Below are 17863 nucleotides of genomic sequence, written 5' to 3'. Positions count from 1 at the left end.
ACTCTCCAGATCGAATTGGAATTTGGAAAACTTGGTTTTTGAGGAGAGGGGAAAACCGAAGTACAGTCAACTCTCGCGTTGCGGACACTTCGATAATACGGACAGCCGCTAAACCCCCGGCAAAAATCACTTGAAATAAAAATTCCCCCCATTAAGGACTCTCGTTATTAAGGGTACTTACTCCCGGTAGCGAGGTTTTCCGTAATAAAGGGAACTGAGCGAAGAAATTCCTCTCGGAATTTCTTCGAGAATCAACAACAAACTCAACCTACATATGACGCCGTGTTGTTCAAAGAGGGCATAATTTTATCCACTGAATAGGTTGCTATGCGGCAAATAAATGCGTTCAAGAATTTCACTATAGCCCTATAATTTGTGAAGTATAATAAAGTAGAAACGTTTGTCTAATTTAAGTATGGGATTGTGTGGAAAACTTGCCAGAAGTGCTGTTTGGAATACATTTGCACCGCTGGATAGTGACTTATCCACTGGATAAAGTTATCCGCCCTTTGAACAACTGGGGCCTGGATTTCGAATCCCGGACCTCATTGGTGGGAGGCGAGTGCGCTCACCACTGCGCCACCCTGTGCGTAGGCTTTAAGAAATATTTTTAAGGTAATTAAAAAAATTATACTTTGAGGCTCGTTTTAAATAAATCGATGAACCCCAAAAGACTTTGTTATTACCCTGAATGTTCTCTTGTGCCTTAACGGACTAACTGATGATGCGTAAAAAATTATTTCTCCTTAGCTTCCCTGGTTTATTTCTTTCTCTCTTCCTTTTTTTTTTTTTTTAGTTTCTTAAAATACGCCCACGTCCAATTAAGATGCATAGGGGCCATGACGTATCAAGCCGAAGAAGAAGGAAAAAAATGGAGTAAAAAGTTCCAATCAGAAGCTTTCATTTGATTAATGACTTGAAATTTCAACGTCAGATATAGAAGCTAGAAAGATATTTGCATAGCGGAAGGTTAGAAATTTAGTGGTACGTGAAGCTGTTTACATCAGCGATGTCATCTACTCTTTCTCCGTTGTTTCAAACACACAAAACTGCTATTCTCGGTGCCGCGGCTCTTGGGAGCCTAGCTGTTGGTATCGGAGTTTACAAACTAAGCGTGCGCTCTGGAACACCAGCGCGCCGAACAGCTAAAGGTAGTTACACTCCTTTGGCGGATTATCCTGACTTGCGCCAGTATAGCAACTTGATGGCGAAACATTTGACACCACGGCTGTACGCCAAACTTCGAAACAGAGAAACCGCGACTGGATTTACTTTGGACAAGGCGATCCAAACAGGCGTGGATAACCCAGGCCATCCTTTTATATTAACAGTAGGTGCAGTGGCTGGTGACGAAGAATCCTACGAAACGTTTGCAGAGCTTTTCGATGTGATAATCGAAGAACGCCACAATGGATTCAAGAAAACAGATTTCCACAGGACTGATTTAGACTCGTCCAAAATCATCGGTGGAAAATTTGATGAGAAGTATGTCCTTTCGACTCGCGTACGCACAGGAAGATCAATCCGTAAATACAGTCTTCCGCCACATTGCTCAAGAGCTGAGAGAAGGAAAGTTGAGAAAATTGTTACGCGAGCGCTTTCAGGGCTTACAGGTAAGCTTTCTACCTCGTTTCTCGTAAGAAGAGCAACGTATGAAACAAAATCCCATCTTTCAAGTTAGATGATATTGCTTGCTGTGGAATTACAGTTACCACTATCACCCACGACTTGCTCTCGTCTGGTCTCGTAGCTCAGTCGGTAGAGCCTCGTAGCTCAGTCGGTAGAGCCTCATAGCTCTGTCGGTAGAGCCTCGTAGCTCTGTCGGTAGAGCCTCGTAGCTCTGTCGGTAGAGCCTCGTAGCTCTGTCGGTAGAGCCTCGTAGCTCTGTCGGTAGAGCCTCGTAGCTCAGTCGGTAGAGCCTCATAGCTCTGTCGGTAGAGCCTCGTAGCTCTGTCGGTAGAGCCTCGTAGCTCTGTCGGTAGAGCCTCGTAGCTCAGTCGGTAGACCAACGGATGATCAAATCCAACGGTCGTGTTCGATTCTCGCCGAGGTCGGAGATTTTTTCTTTGCCCCGTGCGATCTCCCATTTCCTTACTGGGGCTAACGCTCAGTAGGAATTTAATGGGTTTACTTTAGCACTTTAACATACACTGCAGAGTTAATTCTCTGGTCCACCAGACCTGTAAAATACCCTTCAACTCCAAAGTATCTTCAACCTCGTGCCTACGAGGACACGCTGCAGTCCTGATCACAATGTACCCGCGACCGAGGCTACTTCAGTCAATCTAGGAAGATCATAGGGGGAGCAACCAAGCCCTCGGGGCTTTTCCCTCCTAATTTTAGTAGCCCTCGTTCCCTGCTTAGCCGCCTAAAAACCGCTCCCCCTATGATTATCCCATTTACGTCGCATCGACGTCAAGCCATGTGATTTTCCGCTAGAGACTGATAAGCTGTCTTTCTTATTCTCGCATTCGGAAGACTCCTTAGACACTAATTACAAAGATCTGAGAGACATTTGTTGGCTTCACACTACAAGCTAAGTTAGTTTCAAGTAAGCACTTGATTCAAGTGCACTTGAAAATCTCAAGTCGCACTTTAGAAAACTTGGCTTCACACCTGGTGACAAAGTATATACTTGAAGCACAAGCTGTCAATCATCGTTCGCGGTAAAATCAGTAATGCGGTTGCTCGCCGGAAAATCATGGAGCCTTTGAAACGGAAAAACGTTTTATGTTGTTTACTATTTATTTTGTCTTTAATTTTAGCTCAGAGAGTTTTAAACATTACAGGAAATGCATAGGTACTTCATTGTTTACTAGTACTTGACGACAAAACAAAAGAACAGGCGACATCTTCTAAACTGAAAATCGATGGTTCAGGCTGTCTGTAAAGATGAAATTCAGATAACATTGTAAGTTTAACTATTTGTATCGGCTTTTCCTTCTTTTTAATGTTTACTTACAAAAAAGACTGTTTCATGGATTCCTCAAACTGCGAGGCGTATCTCCAGCCATCCATTTTGATTTTTTTTTTTAATTAATTTTAGTTCACGGCAAAATGTTTATCTGTCCTGGCCCCGCAGCACGTGGCTTTCAGTTGGTTTCCCTTTTCCTATTGGTCAAGTACGTTCTCAAGTGTGGTGTTGGCCATACTTGGCGGCGTACTTCGGCTTCTTTGAACTACGAACGTTTCCATGGTCACTAAGTAAAGTTCAAGTTGGTAGGTTTTACCCCTTCACACTCAAGTAGGTTTCAAGTACACTTAGATTATACTTACAAGCTCTAGTGCGAAGCCCCCAATTGCCTTTAAAAGACAGCAAAGTTACTTCTCTGATCTATCACTGATTCATGTTCCGCCTGTTTTTGCGTCTCCGTATTTTTCTTCAGTATAAAATTACGGCTAGCGACGCATGCAAGATAAGCAAAAGAACAATAAAAATAGAAAAATTAATGAGCTTTATATTTGCGTTTTTGCAAGTACTGGCATAAACTCTTCTTGTGTACATGTTCGTTCTTTCTTTCGTTCGTGCGTGCGTGCGTGCGTGCGTTCGTTCTTAAAAAAGAAAAACTTCCTTATCAACCAACGAAAAATATTTACGACAATGATAAAGTTTCATATTCAACATTAGAATGTAAGGATCACGTGAAATATCTTGGCATACTCATTGACAAGAATCTCAACTGGAAAGTTCATATAGATTTAATTGCTCTAAAAATTAGCAAGGCCATTGGCATGATAGCTAAATTGAGACATTCTGTACCCCTCTCTGTTCTTGTCAAGTTATATCAATCTCTTATTTCCCCCTGCTTCACGTATGGAATTAGTTTGTGGGGTCAAGCTTCTCAGTCTAACTTAGAAAAGCTTCTTCTCCTACAAAAACCGGGCTCTACGTTTGATAAACTTTTTCTACAAAAAGTGAACACGCTATTCGTTACTTCATTAATCTTAACATCCTACCTGTTCATTTTCTCAATGTCGAATATGTTTCCTGTTTAATGTATGACATCCAAAACAAACTAGCACCTGTTCATATTCAAAATTTATTAAAACATGTCTCAGATATACATTCCTACAACACCAGGTGAGCAACCGCCGACAAATTTTATATCATGTCTTCGCGGCTTGAACAACTAAAGAATTCATTTTCTCGATTTGGCTGGCACACGGCTATGGAATTCTTTACCGGATAATATTAGAAAGTCTGACATCAGAAAATTACTCAAAAAACAAATACATGAAATACTAATCAACATTCTAAAAAAAGAAAATGCTTACCTTGCACATTCTTCAATTCTTGAAATAATGAAAAGCTTGTAAATTTGTAACAATCCTGTAATTTCTATCGGCTTGCGAATCCTTTTCAGTTTGTTTTGTATATTCACTTATTTGTTTACTACTTATTCAACTTTTATTTTAGTTGCTGCTGTCAATTTGTAAACACCAAATTTATTTGCATTTAGTTTAGTATAGTCATACCTCCATAACTAACTTGTAACTCTCTGTTTTAATAAAGTCTTGTTGTTGTTGTTGTTGTTGTTCTTAACATCCTCGAAGACACTAGGACAGATGAATTAAAATCGGTCAAAAAACCGGTTAGTGTTAAGACAATTGCATTTTTCCATCCACCGTACGAAAAAGATGGCGACTGTTACATTCAGCGCACGATTATGTAGATCTTAGGGGCCGGTCTTATAGGTGAACTTCCACTTAATCTACTACCATGATTAAATGATTCGCTTGTTGCGCTATCTTTGAGATGCTGTCACAAAAACGGACTGCACGAGACACTTTTTCTTGAGGCCTGCTACATTGTTGTGGCTTTACATTATACCCCTCTCTCCACAACTGTACTCTACGCCAGCCAAATCCTAATTAATACCCTGCAATATAATCATATGCAAATCACTCAATTACCCAGCACTAGACACATGTACACATTGCGGACCTACTTCTTAATTAAAATTCACCAACATCTCCCTTGGCCTTCGAAGGAATGCTAGGCAAACTTCGAACCGTAGAATCCTCAGAAAAGGGAGGAAACTACTGTTCAGCAACTTTGATTTGATTCATTACATGACATCATCACACATAAAAGCTAGGAAGATATTGTTCGCAAGCAGTTGCGGAAAACTCCTTTAAAACAAGGACGGTAATGGGCCAAAACAACACCTAAAAAACGGTAACACGGTTGGCACTAAACTTTACGAAAAGAACCCCCCCCCCCCCCCAAAAAAAAAAAAAAAAAAGAAAACAAAAAAAACCGTCTCAACCCAAAAACATCTCGCACATGCGACAATAGTAACTTATCTTACATCGCTCTATGTTTGAAATTTAGTGGTGCGTGACTTGAAGTGATTATTTTTTAATTTGTTAATTGAATCGATTCCAAATTTGAATTCATGACATCGCTAATGACATTAATCAACTTCGCTTATGGTTCCAAACCACTTTTAACTAACTGCGACATTACTCGCATGGATCAAAATATATCAGCGATGTCAGCTACTCTTTCTCAGTATTTTCAAGGTCACAGAACTGCCATTCTTGGTGCCGCTGCACTAGGGGGGCTAGCTCTTGGTATTGGCGTTTACAAACTAAGCGCGCGCTCTGGAACACCAGCGCGCCTCTTAACCGACCGAACCGCCAAAGGTAGTTACACTCCTTTGGCGGATTACCCTGACTTGCGGCAGTATAACAACTTGATGGCGAAACATTTGACACCACGGCTGTACGCCAAACTTCGAAACAGAGAAACCGCAACTGGATTTACTTTAGACAAGGCGATCCAAACAGGCGTGGATAACCCAGGCCATCCTTTTATATTAACAGTCGGTGCAGTGGCTGGTGACGAAGAATCATACGAAACGTTTGCAGAGCTCTTCGACGCGATAATCGAAGAACGCCACAATGGATTCAAGAAAACAGATTTCCACAGGACTGATTTAGACTCGTCCAAAATCATCGGTGGAAAATTTGATGAGAAGTATGTCCTTTCAACTCGCGTACGCACCGGAAGATCAATCCGTAAATACAGTCTTCCGCCACATTGCTCAAGAGCTGAGAGAAGGAAAGTTGAGAAGATTGTTACTCGTGCCCTTGGAGGGCTTACAGGTAAGCTTTTAAGCCGCCTAGCGACGCACGCAAGCACAGTCGTATTTCACCGTGTAAACGACCTTGACGCAAACATTAACACAAGCGCAAGCACAAGAGTGCTTATTTCACCGTGTAAACGGCCTCGATGCAAACATAAACACAAGCGCAAGCACAAAAGTGCTTTTTTCACCGTGTGAACGCAAGCATGAACACATGCGCAAGCATAAGAGTGCCTTTTTGACCTTGTAAACGGGCCTTGACGCAAGCATTGACACAAGCACATGCACAAGAGGGCTTATTTAACCGCGCAAACGGTTTCGATGCAAGCATGAACACAAGCGCAAGCACAAGAGTGCTTATTTCACCGTGCAAACGGCCTCGACTTAAGCATAAACACATGTGCAAAAACAAGAGTACTTATTTGACCTTGTAAACGGCCTCGACGCAAGCATGAACACATGCGCAAGTACAAGAGTGCTTATTTCATCGTGTAAACGGCCTTGGTGCAAGCAAAAGACAAGCGCAAGTACAAGCACACAGATCAAAAGTTTTCCTTTTCTTGTGCTTGTTTTTCCGCACGTGATTGCGTCGCTAGTGAAAACCGAGCTTTAATATTTTTGCTCTCAACAGTTGCAAAGTACATAAAACCGAAGAAAAAATTCCCAACTTTCATGTTATAAAATATTGCTCACTGAAAAGAATTGCTAACAAGCATAGCTTTTCTTGAATGATAGTAAACAAACTCCCCATGATTTTCGTCCGTCATATGGAACATTCTGCGGCAAATTGTCGCAAGTTTTACAAATCAACGACTTGCAATTTGTTGCTACAACAAAATTTCGTCAAAGCTGTTCGCGTGCTTTGTTACACGATAACAGTTTTCAACGTAACAGTGCTGTGTTGAAAATCGTTCCTTGAATGTAACATCAACCTTAATCTTTGTCGATCATGCAGTATGGCTGGCGCTGGTACTGCCTGCGACCCTTTCAAATACTACCTTTCGCATACTACTGAGGGTAAAAAGGGCACCTTTTCGGGTGGAGCCTTCTCGTATAGAGTACAAATTAACCGGCCAGGGATTGACTGTCTGTTTTCTGCGCCCGAACGATGTATAAGACAGACGCATGATTCGTCTCTGACGAATGATTAGGCTAGTTTAGCAACAGAATTGGAACGTAAGTTAACAACGGCGCGCGCATCAAGAACACCCATAAGATAGACGAAATAGACTCGCGTCCAGACTATTTCGCGCGCTCTCGCGTTATTAACGAAAACCAGGAACTTTGGAACCTTGCGATAAACTAGCTTTCATTTTGCTATTTTCCGCCGTTTTGACTTCCCTTGCTTTCGAATCGACTCTCTCTGATCACAAATTAAACACAAAACACCAAAAAGGCCTGTCATTTTGAAAAGCTGACACTTTCTGATTTTCCAATTTTCCTCCACGCAACTAATGCTATTGTCTTCGGTATCTCGCTTGATAGTTTTATTCGTCTTGTGCCTGTTTTTCCGTCTCTGTATAGGATAAAACTACGACCAATGAAGTAAAGATTGAATACGCTTTTATGTTTATATTTTTGGAAGTACTGGCTTAAACGTAGTTTTGTTTATATGCTTTAATTGCGTTGAACGTAAAAACCAGGCCAAAAACCCAAAAATATCGCAAACTGGAAAGAATCCGCAAAGATCAGAAAGACTTTCTAACGCACAAAACACGAAGCTTGATCAGGCCCCTGAAAACCCTACGGACCACCCCAAACATCGCATGTTCTTATGGGTATCTACCACTGACCAGCGCTGCATTGTCTCGTTACCTTGACTAAATTACATTTACCCACCTAAAAACTTCGCTACTAATAAATCCCATGTATCTGTATAAATTCCCAGGTGACTTATCGGGCCGATACTATCCGCTGAACGGTATGACTGCAGAGGAACAACAGCAGTTGATTGACGATCACTTCCTGTTTGACAAACCAGTCTCCCCGCTTCTAACGTGCGCGGGAATGGCACGTGACTGGCCCGACGCGCGCGGAATCTGGCACAACAACGACAAGAACTTCCTGATTTGGTTAAACGAAGAGGATCACACGCGCGTCATTTCTATGGAGAAGGGAGGAGACATGCGGTCGGTGTTTGATCGTTTCAGTCGCGGCCTCAACGAAGTTGAACGACTCATTAAGCGCCAAGGACACGAGTTCATGTGGAATCAGCATCTGGGATATATCCTGACTTGCCCGTCTAACCTTGGAACAGGGCTTAGGGCGGGAGTACATGTTAAGCTTCCACTTCTAGCAAAGGTATAACATTACCACTGAGTATTACATTATTAGACAGCTTACCGTAGAAATTCCATTCAGCCACAACGGCTCCCCATGAGAACCTTACTGTGACGTGTTTTATCGCATGCGCTCTATAATAACAGTAACAAATTGCTTTCAAATTGCCGATAAATTGTTTTAAATATCACCAGCAGTTTAGGAAGGCAATTTGAAAGAAAAAGAGAAAGAAATCTCAGCTAAGGTTTTGATTACTTGTAATTTCTTGCTATAGAATAATTAAATGAAGGGCGGCAACGTTATTGCACGAATACTCTAAAATACTAAACGCCACGAAGCATTTAAAAAGAGTAACATGCAAACTCATAACTCCTTTCCTCGTTTCACAGAGTCCCCGATTTGACGAGATTCTAGGAAGGTTACGATTGCAGAAACGCGGAACTGGTAAGTTTTCTTGCAAAACAAGCGGAGAGAGCGAGAGAGTGTTAATTTGAATCGCTACTTAACTAACTTAGGGCCTTCCCAAAAGAGGAAACATGCACGAATTTTAATGTTCCCGGCAAAAAGTGGCTCGATTTGAACTTACGGGTAATTTGTGTCCAAAAGGCTAAACGGTTTTCATTTTAAGTAAAAACTTTCTCAAAAAATCAGAACTGAATCTACTTGTGAATAACACTTTCTGTAACGTAGTTCCTATTTTTGATATGATCAGGGATAAAACTCATCTTTTTTTTTTCTTTTTGAATATAGAAACAAATCTCGTTTTCATTACTCGAAACTTGAAACCCGCAACCCGCTTCCCGCCAATCGTTGGCTCAATCCACCGACGAAAAAGACGGCGGGTATCCATCTTCCCACAATACCTTGCGGACCAAACTCAGCCAATAGGCACAAAGAAAGCCATATTTTTTGCGAATTTCGTCCCTGCGTTGTTATCAGCGTTTTTAGGGTTTTCGTTCGCTAAGAATTATGGATTAATAGACCCTAGCTTCTCCAAAATGGCGGCAACAGATTTGAATGAGTTAAAATTGAACTGAATGAAAAACTGATACCAGCACTAGAAAGAGCACCTTTACTTTAGTAACCTTAGCAAAGTTTCAGCATATTAGGTGTTATATTAGCTTAGGAAATGTAAGATGAAATTTGACAAATTTACAGACGTTTGTATGAACGTCTGAAGATTTTTCATTTTTCAACTTACGTTTTCTCAGCTGATATTACACCTGATATGCTGAAACTTTGCAGGGTTACTAAAGTAAAAATGCTCTTTTTAGTGCTCGTATACGTTTTTAATTTTAACTTATTTGAATTTTCGGCCGCCATTTTGGAGAAGGGTCTATTATCTCGTTCGATTAGAAACGAATTCAGAGTTTTCTTTTTACTCAACAGGGGGTGTGGACACTGCTGCCGAAGGAGGCATTTTTGATATTTCCAATCTAGACAGACTGGGATTCTCAGAGGTGGAGCTTGTCCAGAGAGTGATTGACGGCGTCAATCTTCTCATCATGATGGAGAAGAGAATGGAAACTAACCGGCCGATAAACGACCTTCTTCCACCTTCCAAGTGAAGCGCACTGAAAAAAAACTTTACATCAAGAAACATTTCAAATGCAGACGGCAAGGACGATGTAAAATGAAAAACCGGACATGACAAAAAAACAGCTTTGCAGTTTTTCGTGGCAAATTGTAATGCTTTACGAGGGCATAACTGCAGTTTTGAAAACAATGCAATACCAGTGTATAAACGAAGTAAGGGACAACAAGTTTGTTTATACCCGTTCAAATGCAACTACCAGAGCATTTTTAACATGTACAAGACGACGTTGTGGGATCAGAAGTTATTCGTTACATTTGGATTGCATTGCCAAAAAAAAAATGGATGGACAAAATTGTAAATAAAATGACATTTCAGAAAACAAATTTGACACATTACAATGGAACCTCTCCTTACGGACACCTCTATAATACGGACACCTCTCTCTTACGGACAGTTCGCTTGGTCCCTGAGAGACCGAAATTCAAATAAAGCCTACCTCTCTAAAACGGACACCTCTACAATACGGACACTTATCCCTGTCCCCTTGGTGTCCGTTATAAAGAGGTTTGACTGTACTTCGCAATTATTTGAAGGAATACTCTAAGGCTAGAACCGAGGGCCTTTTCCTGACTCGGCCCAGTCTTCTTTGTTGTAAGGAAATGCGCGCGGCAACAAAGACCAAGGGTTGATGGGAAACGTCGTTTCTTCCTTCCCATCAACGCCCGCGGGAACCGCGGCTTATGATCTAAGTCAGGGCTTTTACACCGTTTTTTTTTAACTGTCTCTCTGTCTGTCTGCTTAAATTTAAAAATAAGGCCTTTTAAGATTTTATGGCTTCCGATCTTTTGCAAAAGCAGATGTTTGAAAATGCAATCATGTGGACGTCAGGCTCAAAGACCACCCCGCCACTGTTCTAAGAAATGGGTCCGCCATAGGAAGTGCACTATAGGGGGAGGGGGGGGGGGGGGGGAGACCGGACCTGGATAGCTGCCGAAATTGAGCCTTCGAGAACAGCAAAGACGAAAACGTCTGAAAACAATTCCGTGTGTTTCATCCCGTGTTTTGGCCGAGTTCAATCATTGAATTGATGAGCCGCCATATCTCCGACAAGGAGAACAAACATGGGGTGGCGGTGGCAAAGTGGACACGATGGTTATTTGGCTAAGAACTAGTCAGCCAACTGTGATACGCAAAAATGGGGAACAGCGAGCAGTGGTTGAGTTTCTATTTTTTTTTTTTAACTTTGGGCGATGCTTCATGTAAAGAGCTGCGTAGGAATATGGCCATCCTATTTGTTTCAATTTTAAGCAGGCAAGCGCAAAGAAGCCTTAGGAGTCTGGATACGAGGTTTTAAAGCTCTCTGATACTCTGCTGCGCATGTCAAGGATGTCGACCAAAACAATTCGACCTCCCCCACCCCCAATTTTGAAAAAGAAATGAGCTGTCAATCAAAGGAAGTCGGAACTCGAAGCGCGCGCTTTATTTATAGCGGAGCTCTCGCGCGCGCCGCAGGCGCGCGCAGCGGAGCCCCATAGCTAAGAGAATTTGGTAACCCGTGAACGCGAGAAATTTTGGTTTGGTTATGACGTCACTGTCCGTCCGGCGTACGTCCGTCCGTACGTCCTTCCGCCCCTCTATGTAAGCCACTGTGAAATGCCACAGTCAACCTGTGTGGTAACCCGCGTTTTTCTTGTTTTTCGGCGGGAAGTTGCATCGCCAACTGCGTTTTAGAAAAAAGAAAAGCAAAACATAATTTTAAAGACGACAAAATACAAAGTCAATTTATGTGTCCGACAGCGGGAGAAACAGCAAGACGTATAGCGGTGGAGGAAACAAATTGACTGGCACGTCATCAGAATCTTGAAGTGAAAACATTTTACTCCGATCCGGCGCTACGAAACGTTGGACTTTTCCTCTAGAAGTGAAACGTTTCGTCCACTTGACGTTGTAAAACAAACGACAAAACTCAACAATGGAATAAAAAGACTGATTATGCTCAGAAGAGGCGAGTATATTCATGTGATCTTGTTGACAAAACTTTGCTGGATTGCTATCCGTATCGTGCAAGATCTTGTTTTCTTGCAGTGTTGACACGCCGTGTAATTTAAACTTGAGCTTAATATTGCTAACTTAAGAGCAGTCTTTTGAGCTCATTTTTTTTTTTCGGTCCATGTTTAAAATTTCCCTTGGAGTTTTATTTTTTAATCTCATCCGATCTCCTCCAAATTTTACCTTTCAACAGCGGGAGAAAGAGTAAGACTACGCGCGGCGGGAATTTACATGAAGGAGGCATTGATCATAAACAGCAGGCGCCGTGAGTCTTGAAGGGGCAACCCTAAAAACCGGAACGGTGGAAAGGCAGAAAATCACCCCAAATCCAAGAACACGGAACGGGTAAGGGTTAGGGTCAAGGTTACAGTTTATTTGGGGTGATTTCCGCCGTTCTATGCTTTAGGATTTGTAGTGATTTTCCACCGTTCCGCCGTTCCACCGTTCCTGCTTTTAGCGTCGCCGATCGTGAAGTGAATCATTTTACTCCGATCCCGCGCGACGAGAAGTTGGATTTTTCCTCTTCATTCTTGAAGTGAAACGTTTCGCTCACTTAACGCTGTAAAACGAACGAAAAAATCAGCAATGGAATAAAAGGACTGGCTATTCTCAGAAGAGGCAAGTACATGTATATTCATGTGATTTTGTAGACAAAACTTTGCTCATTTGCGGCTGTTTTGCAATAAATTGATTTCTTGCTGTGTTGACACGCAGTTAATACTGCTAACTTCAGAGTTTTCCTTTTAGCTCATTTTTTTTTTCGGTTCATGTTCATTACTTCGATCCCTTGGCGTTTTATTTGCTAATCTGGTCCAATTTTGCTTTCCAACAGCGGGAAAAAGAGCAAGGCGAATAGCGGCGAAAAAGGACTGTTCTAGAGGCGGCACATTATAAACAGCGGATCTGATCCTCGAAGAAACGTTGGATTTTTCCTCTTGATATGAAACTTTTTGCTCAGTTAACGTTGTAAAACGAACGAAAAAAACAGCAATGGAATAAAAGGACTGGTTATTTCCAAAGAGGCGAGTATATTGAAGCTTAAGTGTTATATGTGATTTTGTTGACAAAACTTTGCTGTCGACTTTTGCAAGTTATTTTTTGGCAGTGTTCACACTGCAACATGTTTAACTTAAGCTACTGCTAACTTCAGAAAAGTCTCTTGAGCTCATTTTTCGGTCCATGTTCGTTATTTCCCCTGGAGTTTTATTTTCTAATCTCATTCCTTTTTGCTTCATGTAAGAAAATTTGATTCTCAGTAGTAAAATAGTCAGTGAAACAAACGTCTCGTTAAAGTCACTTTGTTGTCGTTATATATATAGCTAGCATAAACTACTGACAAGTTTTTCTCGCATATATTTCTAATTTTTGCATTTATTTCTGACAATCTTCACAGAGAACAAACACAAATACTTTAAAGGATAGGATATGCCTTTTCAAAGAACGTTAAAAGCGAATGTAAAATTAGTCATTAGTGTGACCTCATTTTCATCATAACATCAAGCGTACGGTAAATTTGTTCGCTTGTTTGTGCAAATTTTTGAAGATCGTCATTTAGTTTATCTCTGTTCTGATTGTTGTGAATTATCCCAGTTTGTTTTTTCATTTATTACTCCAGGTTACATGTATATTTTAAGTCTGTTTCATGGTTAGTGTAGCCTTTTTCTCTGAGGTTTATGGTTGATCAACAAAATTTTCCTAAGACAGTGACAGTTCGCCTCAATCATCTTTAAAACTAAAAAGAATGATAACAACAAAATAATACTTTGAGCGTGAAGAAAACTATCAAAACTCGATAAATACTGTAGCCAACCCGTCCTGAATATTTTCCTGTACAGTGTACATAATATTTTGATATTTTTTTGTACCCCCCACTCACATCCATGTATAGCTTTAAGAATGTCAGTTCTGCTGAAATGGGTTCTCGGGTTTCAAGAGGACACCTTACTTACTACATGTACACCTTAATGTACCTTATTGTATAGCCGATATAGTATTTTTATTTGCATGAGGCCGAGTAGAATTAAGGTTTAATTTTCAAGCGGCAGGGGTATTTTGCAGAACAGAAGAATAGAAGTCCTTTAATGCAATGGCTGCCATAACAACAAATTAAAGCTAACTGCCTGTATAATCAGTGTTAGCCCTAAACAGAAAAGAAATGTGCTTAGACCTTCATAACTTTGTTTGTTGCTTAATAGGTGTCTTGCGTCCAAGCGATGTAGAGCGTCCGGTTTAAACTGTGGATACCTAACCCCCACATCAAATTAGCTTACATAGAGCCGGCTTATTAAACTATACCAAGAATTTTTAAATAAAACGAATTGTCGAATTTTTAGCGCTGTTTTCTTGAATCAATTTTTTCACTTGAAGGGGGCACTTGCTAAAACTCAAATGGAATTTGTTTGTTTACCTTCAATTTTGGACAGTAGCTAGTTTAACATATAAGGAACAAAGACGTGTCGCCAATTTTTTCTTTTGAAATATTTTTTCTCCAAGTGATTTTTATACGAACACTTCACATTTCTTTAATGGTATTTCGAAAATGTTCTGTAACTTTTCACTGCAATTCAATATCACAGAACGCAGACATGTTTTTTTTGCGCTTTGGGTGTACCGGAAACTGAGGAGCAAATTAAATTAGCGAAAAACAAAATTCACTTGACTTGTAGCCGTTTAAAAGGTGATTCGGATGCTCACATTTAGAGGTGGTAAAAAATTCGACAATTCATTTAATTTCAAAATTCTTGATATAGTTTGATTAAGCCAGCTCTATAAGCTTTAATTTGATATAGGGGTTTACATCTACAGTTTAAACCGGACATGCTACATTGCTTCGACGCGAAAGACCCCTAAAAGTATATGGTAACCTTACTGCTAAACTGTTATAGGTGGCGTAAAATGCAACATTCGGCGTTCGGCATTCTGCAAAATACCCCTTCCAGTTAACAACTAACAATATTCTAAGTACTTTTCTATACTATTTAGGGTTAAGCGATTTACCAATAATTATTGACTGCAGTGTGTCCACTTCTAGTGCTGCACTTTTTATTTGCCGGCAATGGTATTCACACTCACTATCATCATTCTCACTCAGCATCCCCTCAGTTTCACTGCACCATGTTTCACCCACAACAACAGTGTCGTCAGCTCTCCACCTTTTTTATCATGATCATCAGATGTGGGTTTGTTAGCTTGTAAAAGACGCTGGCCTGGGACTTTCATTGTCGCTAATGTCTGTCCCCTTTGCTTCTTGTAGATGACTGGTTACTAATTTTTTTCTTGTATGGAAGGGAGTGTTTTTTCAAGAGAGTGTTAAGTGAAAAAAAAGAGAGATTTTAACCCTCCAGATGGTAGTAACTCTTCCCAATTGTTATCCTCATTCTCTGTTTCATCGCTTCTCAATGGTTGCTTGACTTTGCAAATCTTTGGAAAAATGGAGATGTTTTGAATGCACTATACTTTAGGTATATTTTCACTAGCTCCTCAGAAACCACAAAAACTACAAACTATAGTAGAAGAAAAGTCTGCAATTTCTGTCGCTCTGTTCAGCTTTCCTTCATTGAAGGAATTAGGCATAAAGTCATCAACAGTACTGGTCATGCTGTTCCATCTAAAGAAGTAGCCGGAGATTCAAAGACATTTTAATTTGTACCTTAACTTCTCTTTTTCCAGGAAAGGGCATGGAATTCTGCCCATTATGGAGCCAGCCAACCATTTTCACATGAAGCACACTGCTGCTCTTTCTTAACCTTGCAGGTGTCTTTGACAATTTCCATGTATAACTCTAGCCACAAATTGTTGCAAAATAATAATTATAGCCAGGTACATGTTTTTTTGAACTTTCAGATGCCTTCAAGTAATCTTGATTAGCTGGGTCCTGTTGAAAAAAAAACCTGCCTTCTCCTCCCTCTCTGTTACAAATTCCCTTATGTAATCTGACAACAGGTGCATCGTCAATGTGCAATGCTATGTCATGCATGAGCAACCCTCCATGCATTTCTTTTTATTCTTTATCTTCGTAATTTCATAGTGAGTTAGTTACAGTCGTCTTCTAAATTTTCTTGGTCTGATTTGTCATGAAATCTTTGAAAATATTCCATTTTATAGAACCGCCATTGGTAATGGCATCTCAGCAACCTGCAAGATTAGTCCTTTCCAGCCAGCTTTCCCCCAGTCACTGCTTTCGTGTGCTCGATGAATCCTGATGTGGTAATCAGACTTGCAAATTCTGGACAATTCGGCATCTCGTAAACCTCACCTCATCAAACAATAGCATTATCCAAAACGTGAACTTAGGGAAAAATTTAAAAATCATTATAGGCCCCCATCTGCTTAAATTATGAACCCTCACTTAGGAGTGTTTTAAGATTTGCCACTGCCTGGGCACAAAAGCCATGCACAGAGGGTGTAACCTTTACTGGTAGGTTTAGATCTTGTGTTTTAGCTGTAGCAAAAAATAAATTGATGTAAGCTTTTTATTTACCATCACAGATCATGACAGATGTGATGAAAACACAGTTTGGCTCATGAATCACTTTGTTAATGGACGTTCTTGTTGAGGCAGTTCATAAACTTGTAAATCATCCATTCTTGTGTGAAAGTTTTTGTGCACTTTTCCCATCAAGGGATAGATCCAGTTGTGTATTAAATTGTTTACCTTTTGATAAATGTTGATGTGATGGCAGGAACCAAATTGAATGGGCACTCGCTGAGCATATAAAATTTTTCTTCAGCAGTAAAGATTTTAATTAGTTGGCCAGGCAGGGCTGTTGCTCTAGCATGTTGTGTACAACAGAGATTGGCCACTGGATGTCTGGGCCTACAATAGCTGCACGTTAAGCAACAGTTAGCACTGTCACTCAATCATTCTTATATTATAACTATTCAATTGATGGAGGCTACAGAAATATGCTGAACAAGGGGCATTCCCTGTATACTTTACGGTGCAACGAACTCAACTGGGGCCACCCAACATTGATCAGCCAATCATAGGTCACGTTTACTACAAAGGAGTCTGGCTTTGGTAGTTGGTAAACCAATCAAAAACGAGAACATGTCTTTAAATTTCAAAGTGTCGGTTTTATCGGTGGCCCCGGTTGAGTTTGTTGCACTGTCTGTAAGACAAAATCTCACCTTACCTTTGGTTAAATATATATATTTTTTACAAAGCCTGAATATCAGCTGTTTCCCATCTCTCACCAATCATCTAGAGAGGAGATGACTGATATTCAGGCCATGTTTAATGCAACCAGACCCTGGCTTCTTTTGAAGACTGTGATTTAACTGATACAAGGTCAAACTTCTTATCAGCCATCTCTTTTAATTGAAAGAAAAATTTAAAACTTGGTAGTGGGTAATGAATTATGAAATATGTACAGTTATTTATTTTTGCAGTGCAATCTTAGTTATTTGAACTCTCAATGTTTTTCAGCACTCCCAATTCTTCAAGAACAAATAGTTGTTAAAATTCTCTTGGATTTGCTTCAGTCAGTTTTTTGCCTCCTATTTTTTGAGCAAAATTCATTTTCACTAGGAAGTTAAAAAAAATTGGTAGAGTACTTCCACTGAAGTGATTGTCACATAACATTATTATAAAAATGTTAATATACCAAGTAAATTGTTTTCTTTTACTTACTTTTGAATATCCAATAATAACTGTTAATTTTCATGGGTTTTGTGACATGCAGTAACCAGTGCTACAGTTTTCTACACCTTATCACATAGTCTGGTATAACTTTTTCAGTAACATTTAAGGAAAAGCACTAGGTAAATATTATTTCCCTTTTCCATTCTGTCCAGGGTTTATGTAAAATCTTTATTTATATCAAAATAGTTTAATCCACTTATTGTTTTGGAGAATAAAGTGATATAATGCTTTTAATTTGCAAATTATATTTCAAGCAAAGTA

The 17863-nt window shown here is 40.2% G+C and overlaps 1 protein-coding gene, 1 long non-coding RNA gene and 1 pseudogene across 2 annotated transcripts; all 3 read left to right on the top strand.

Annotated features, from left to right (window-relative positions):
• Positions 1 to 959: 959 nt before the first annotated feature.
• On the top strand, positions 960 to 1712 carry LOC146475559 (creatine kinase U-type, mitochondrial pseudogene; annotated as a pseudogene).
• A 3691-nt stretch (positions 1713 to 5403) lies between these two features.
• Positions 5404 to 10292, top strand: LOC146475558 (creatine kinase M-type-like). Its single transcript, XM_085115938.1, has 4 exons — positions 5404 to 6111; positions 7981 to 8393; positions 8762 to 8816; positions 9762 to 10292. The coding sequence occupies exons 1-4, from the start codon at positions 5412 to 5414 to the stop codon at positions 9938 to 9940; spliced, it is 1347 nt and encodes a 448-aa protein (XP_084972064.1). The 5' UTR covers positions 5404 to 5411; the 3' UTR covers positions 9941 to 10292.
• A 1100-nt stretch (positions 10293 to 11392) lies between these two features.
• LOC146475557 (uncharacterized) lies at positions 11393 to 17863 on the top strand. Its single transcript, XR_014865885.1, has 3 exons — positions 11393 to 12576; positions 12791 to 12980; positions 15628 to 17863. It is a non-coding gene; the product is annotated as an uncharacterized LOC146475557 (long non-coding RNA).

Source organism: Pavona decussata, unplaced genomic scaffold (genome assembly GCF_977016875.1).
Source record: "Pavona decussata unplaced genomic scaffold, jaPavDecu1.1 SCAFFOLD_84, whole genome shotgun sequence".
Taxonomy (NCBI): domain Eukaryota; kingdom Metazoa; phylum Cnidaria; class Anthozoa; order Scleractinia; family Agariciidae; genus Pavona; species Pavona decussata.
The sequence above is the reverse complement of the archived record's forward strand: the minus strand, read 5'-3'. Positions and strand labels throughout refer to the sequence as shown.

Bases quoted from the DNA above. Each gene is read 5' to 3' on its own strand.
- LOC146475558 (XM_085115938.1), top strand. From the start codon at position 5,412: ATGACATTAATCAACTTCGCTTATGGTTCCAAACCACTTTTAACTAAC. The intron at 8,394-8,761 runs GTATAACATTAC...CTCGTTTCACAG, and splicing joins AGCTTCCACTTCTAGCAAAG to AGTCCCCGATTTGACGAGAT. The intron at 8,817-9,761 runs GTAAGTTTTCTT...TTTACTCAACAG, and splicing joins ATTGCAGAAACGCGGAACTG to GGGGTGTGGACACTGCTGCC.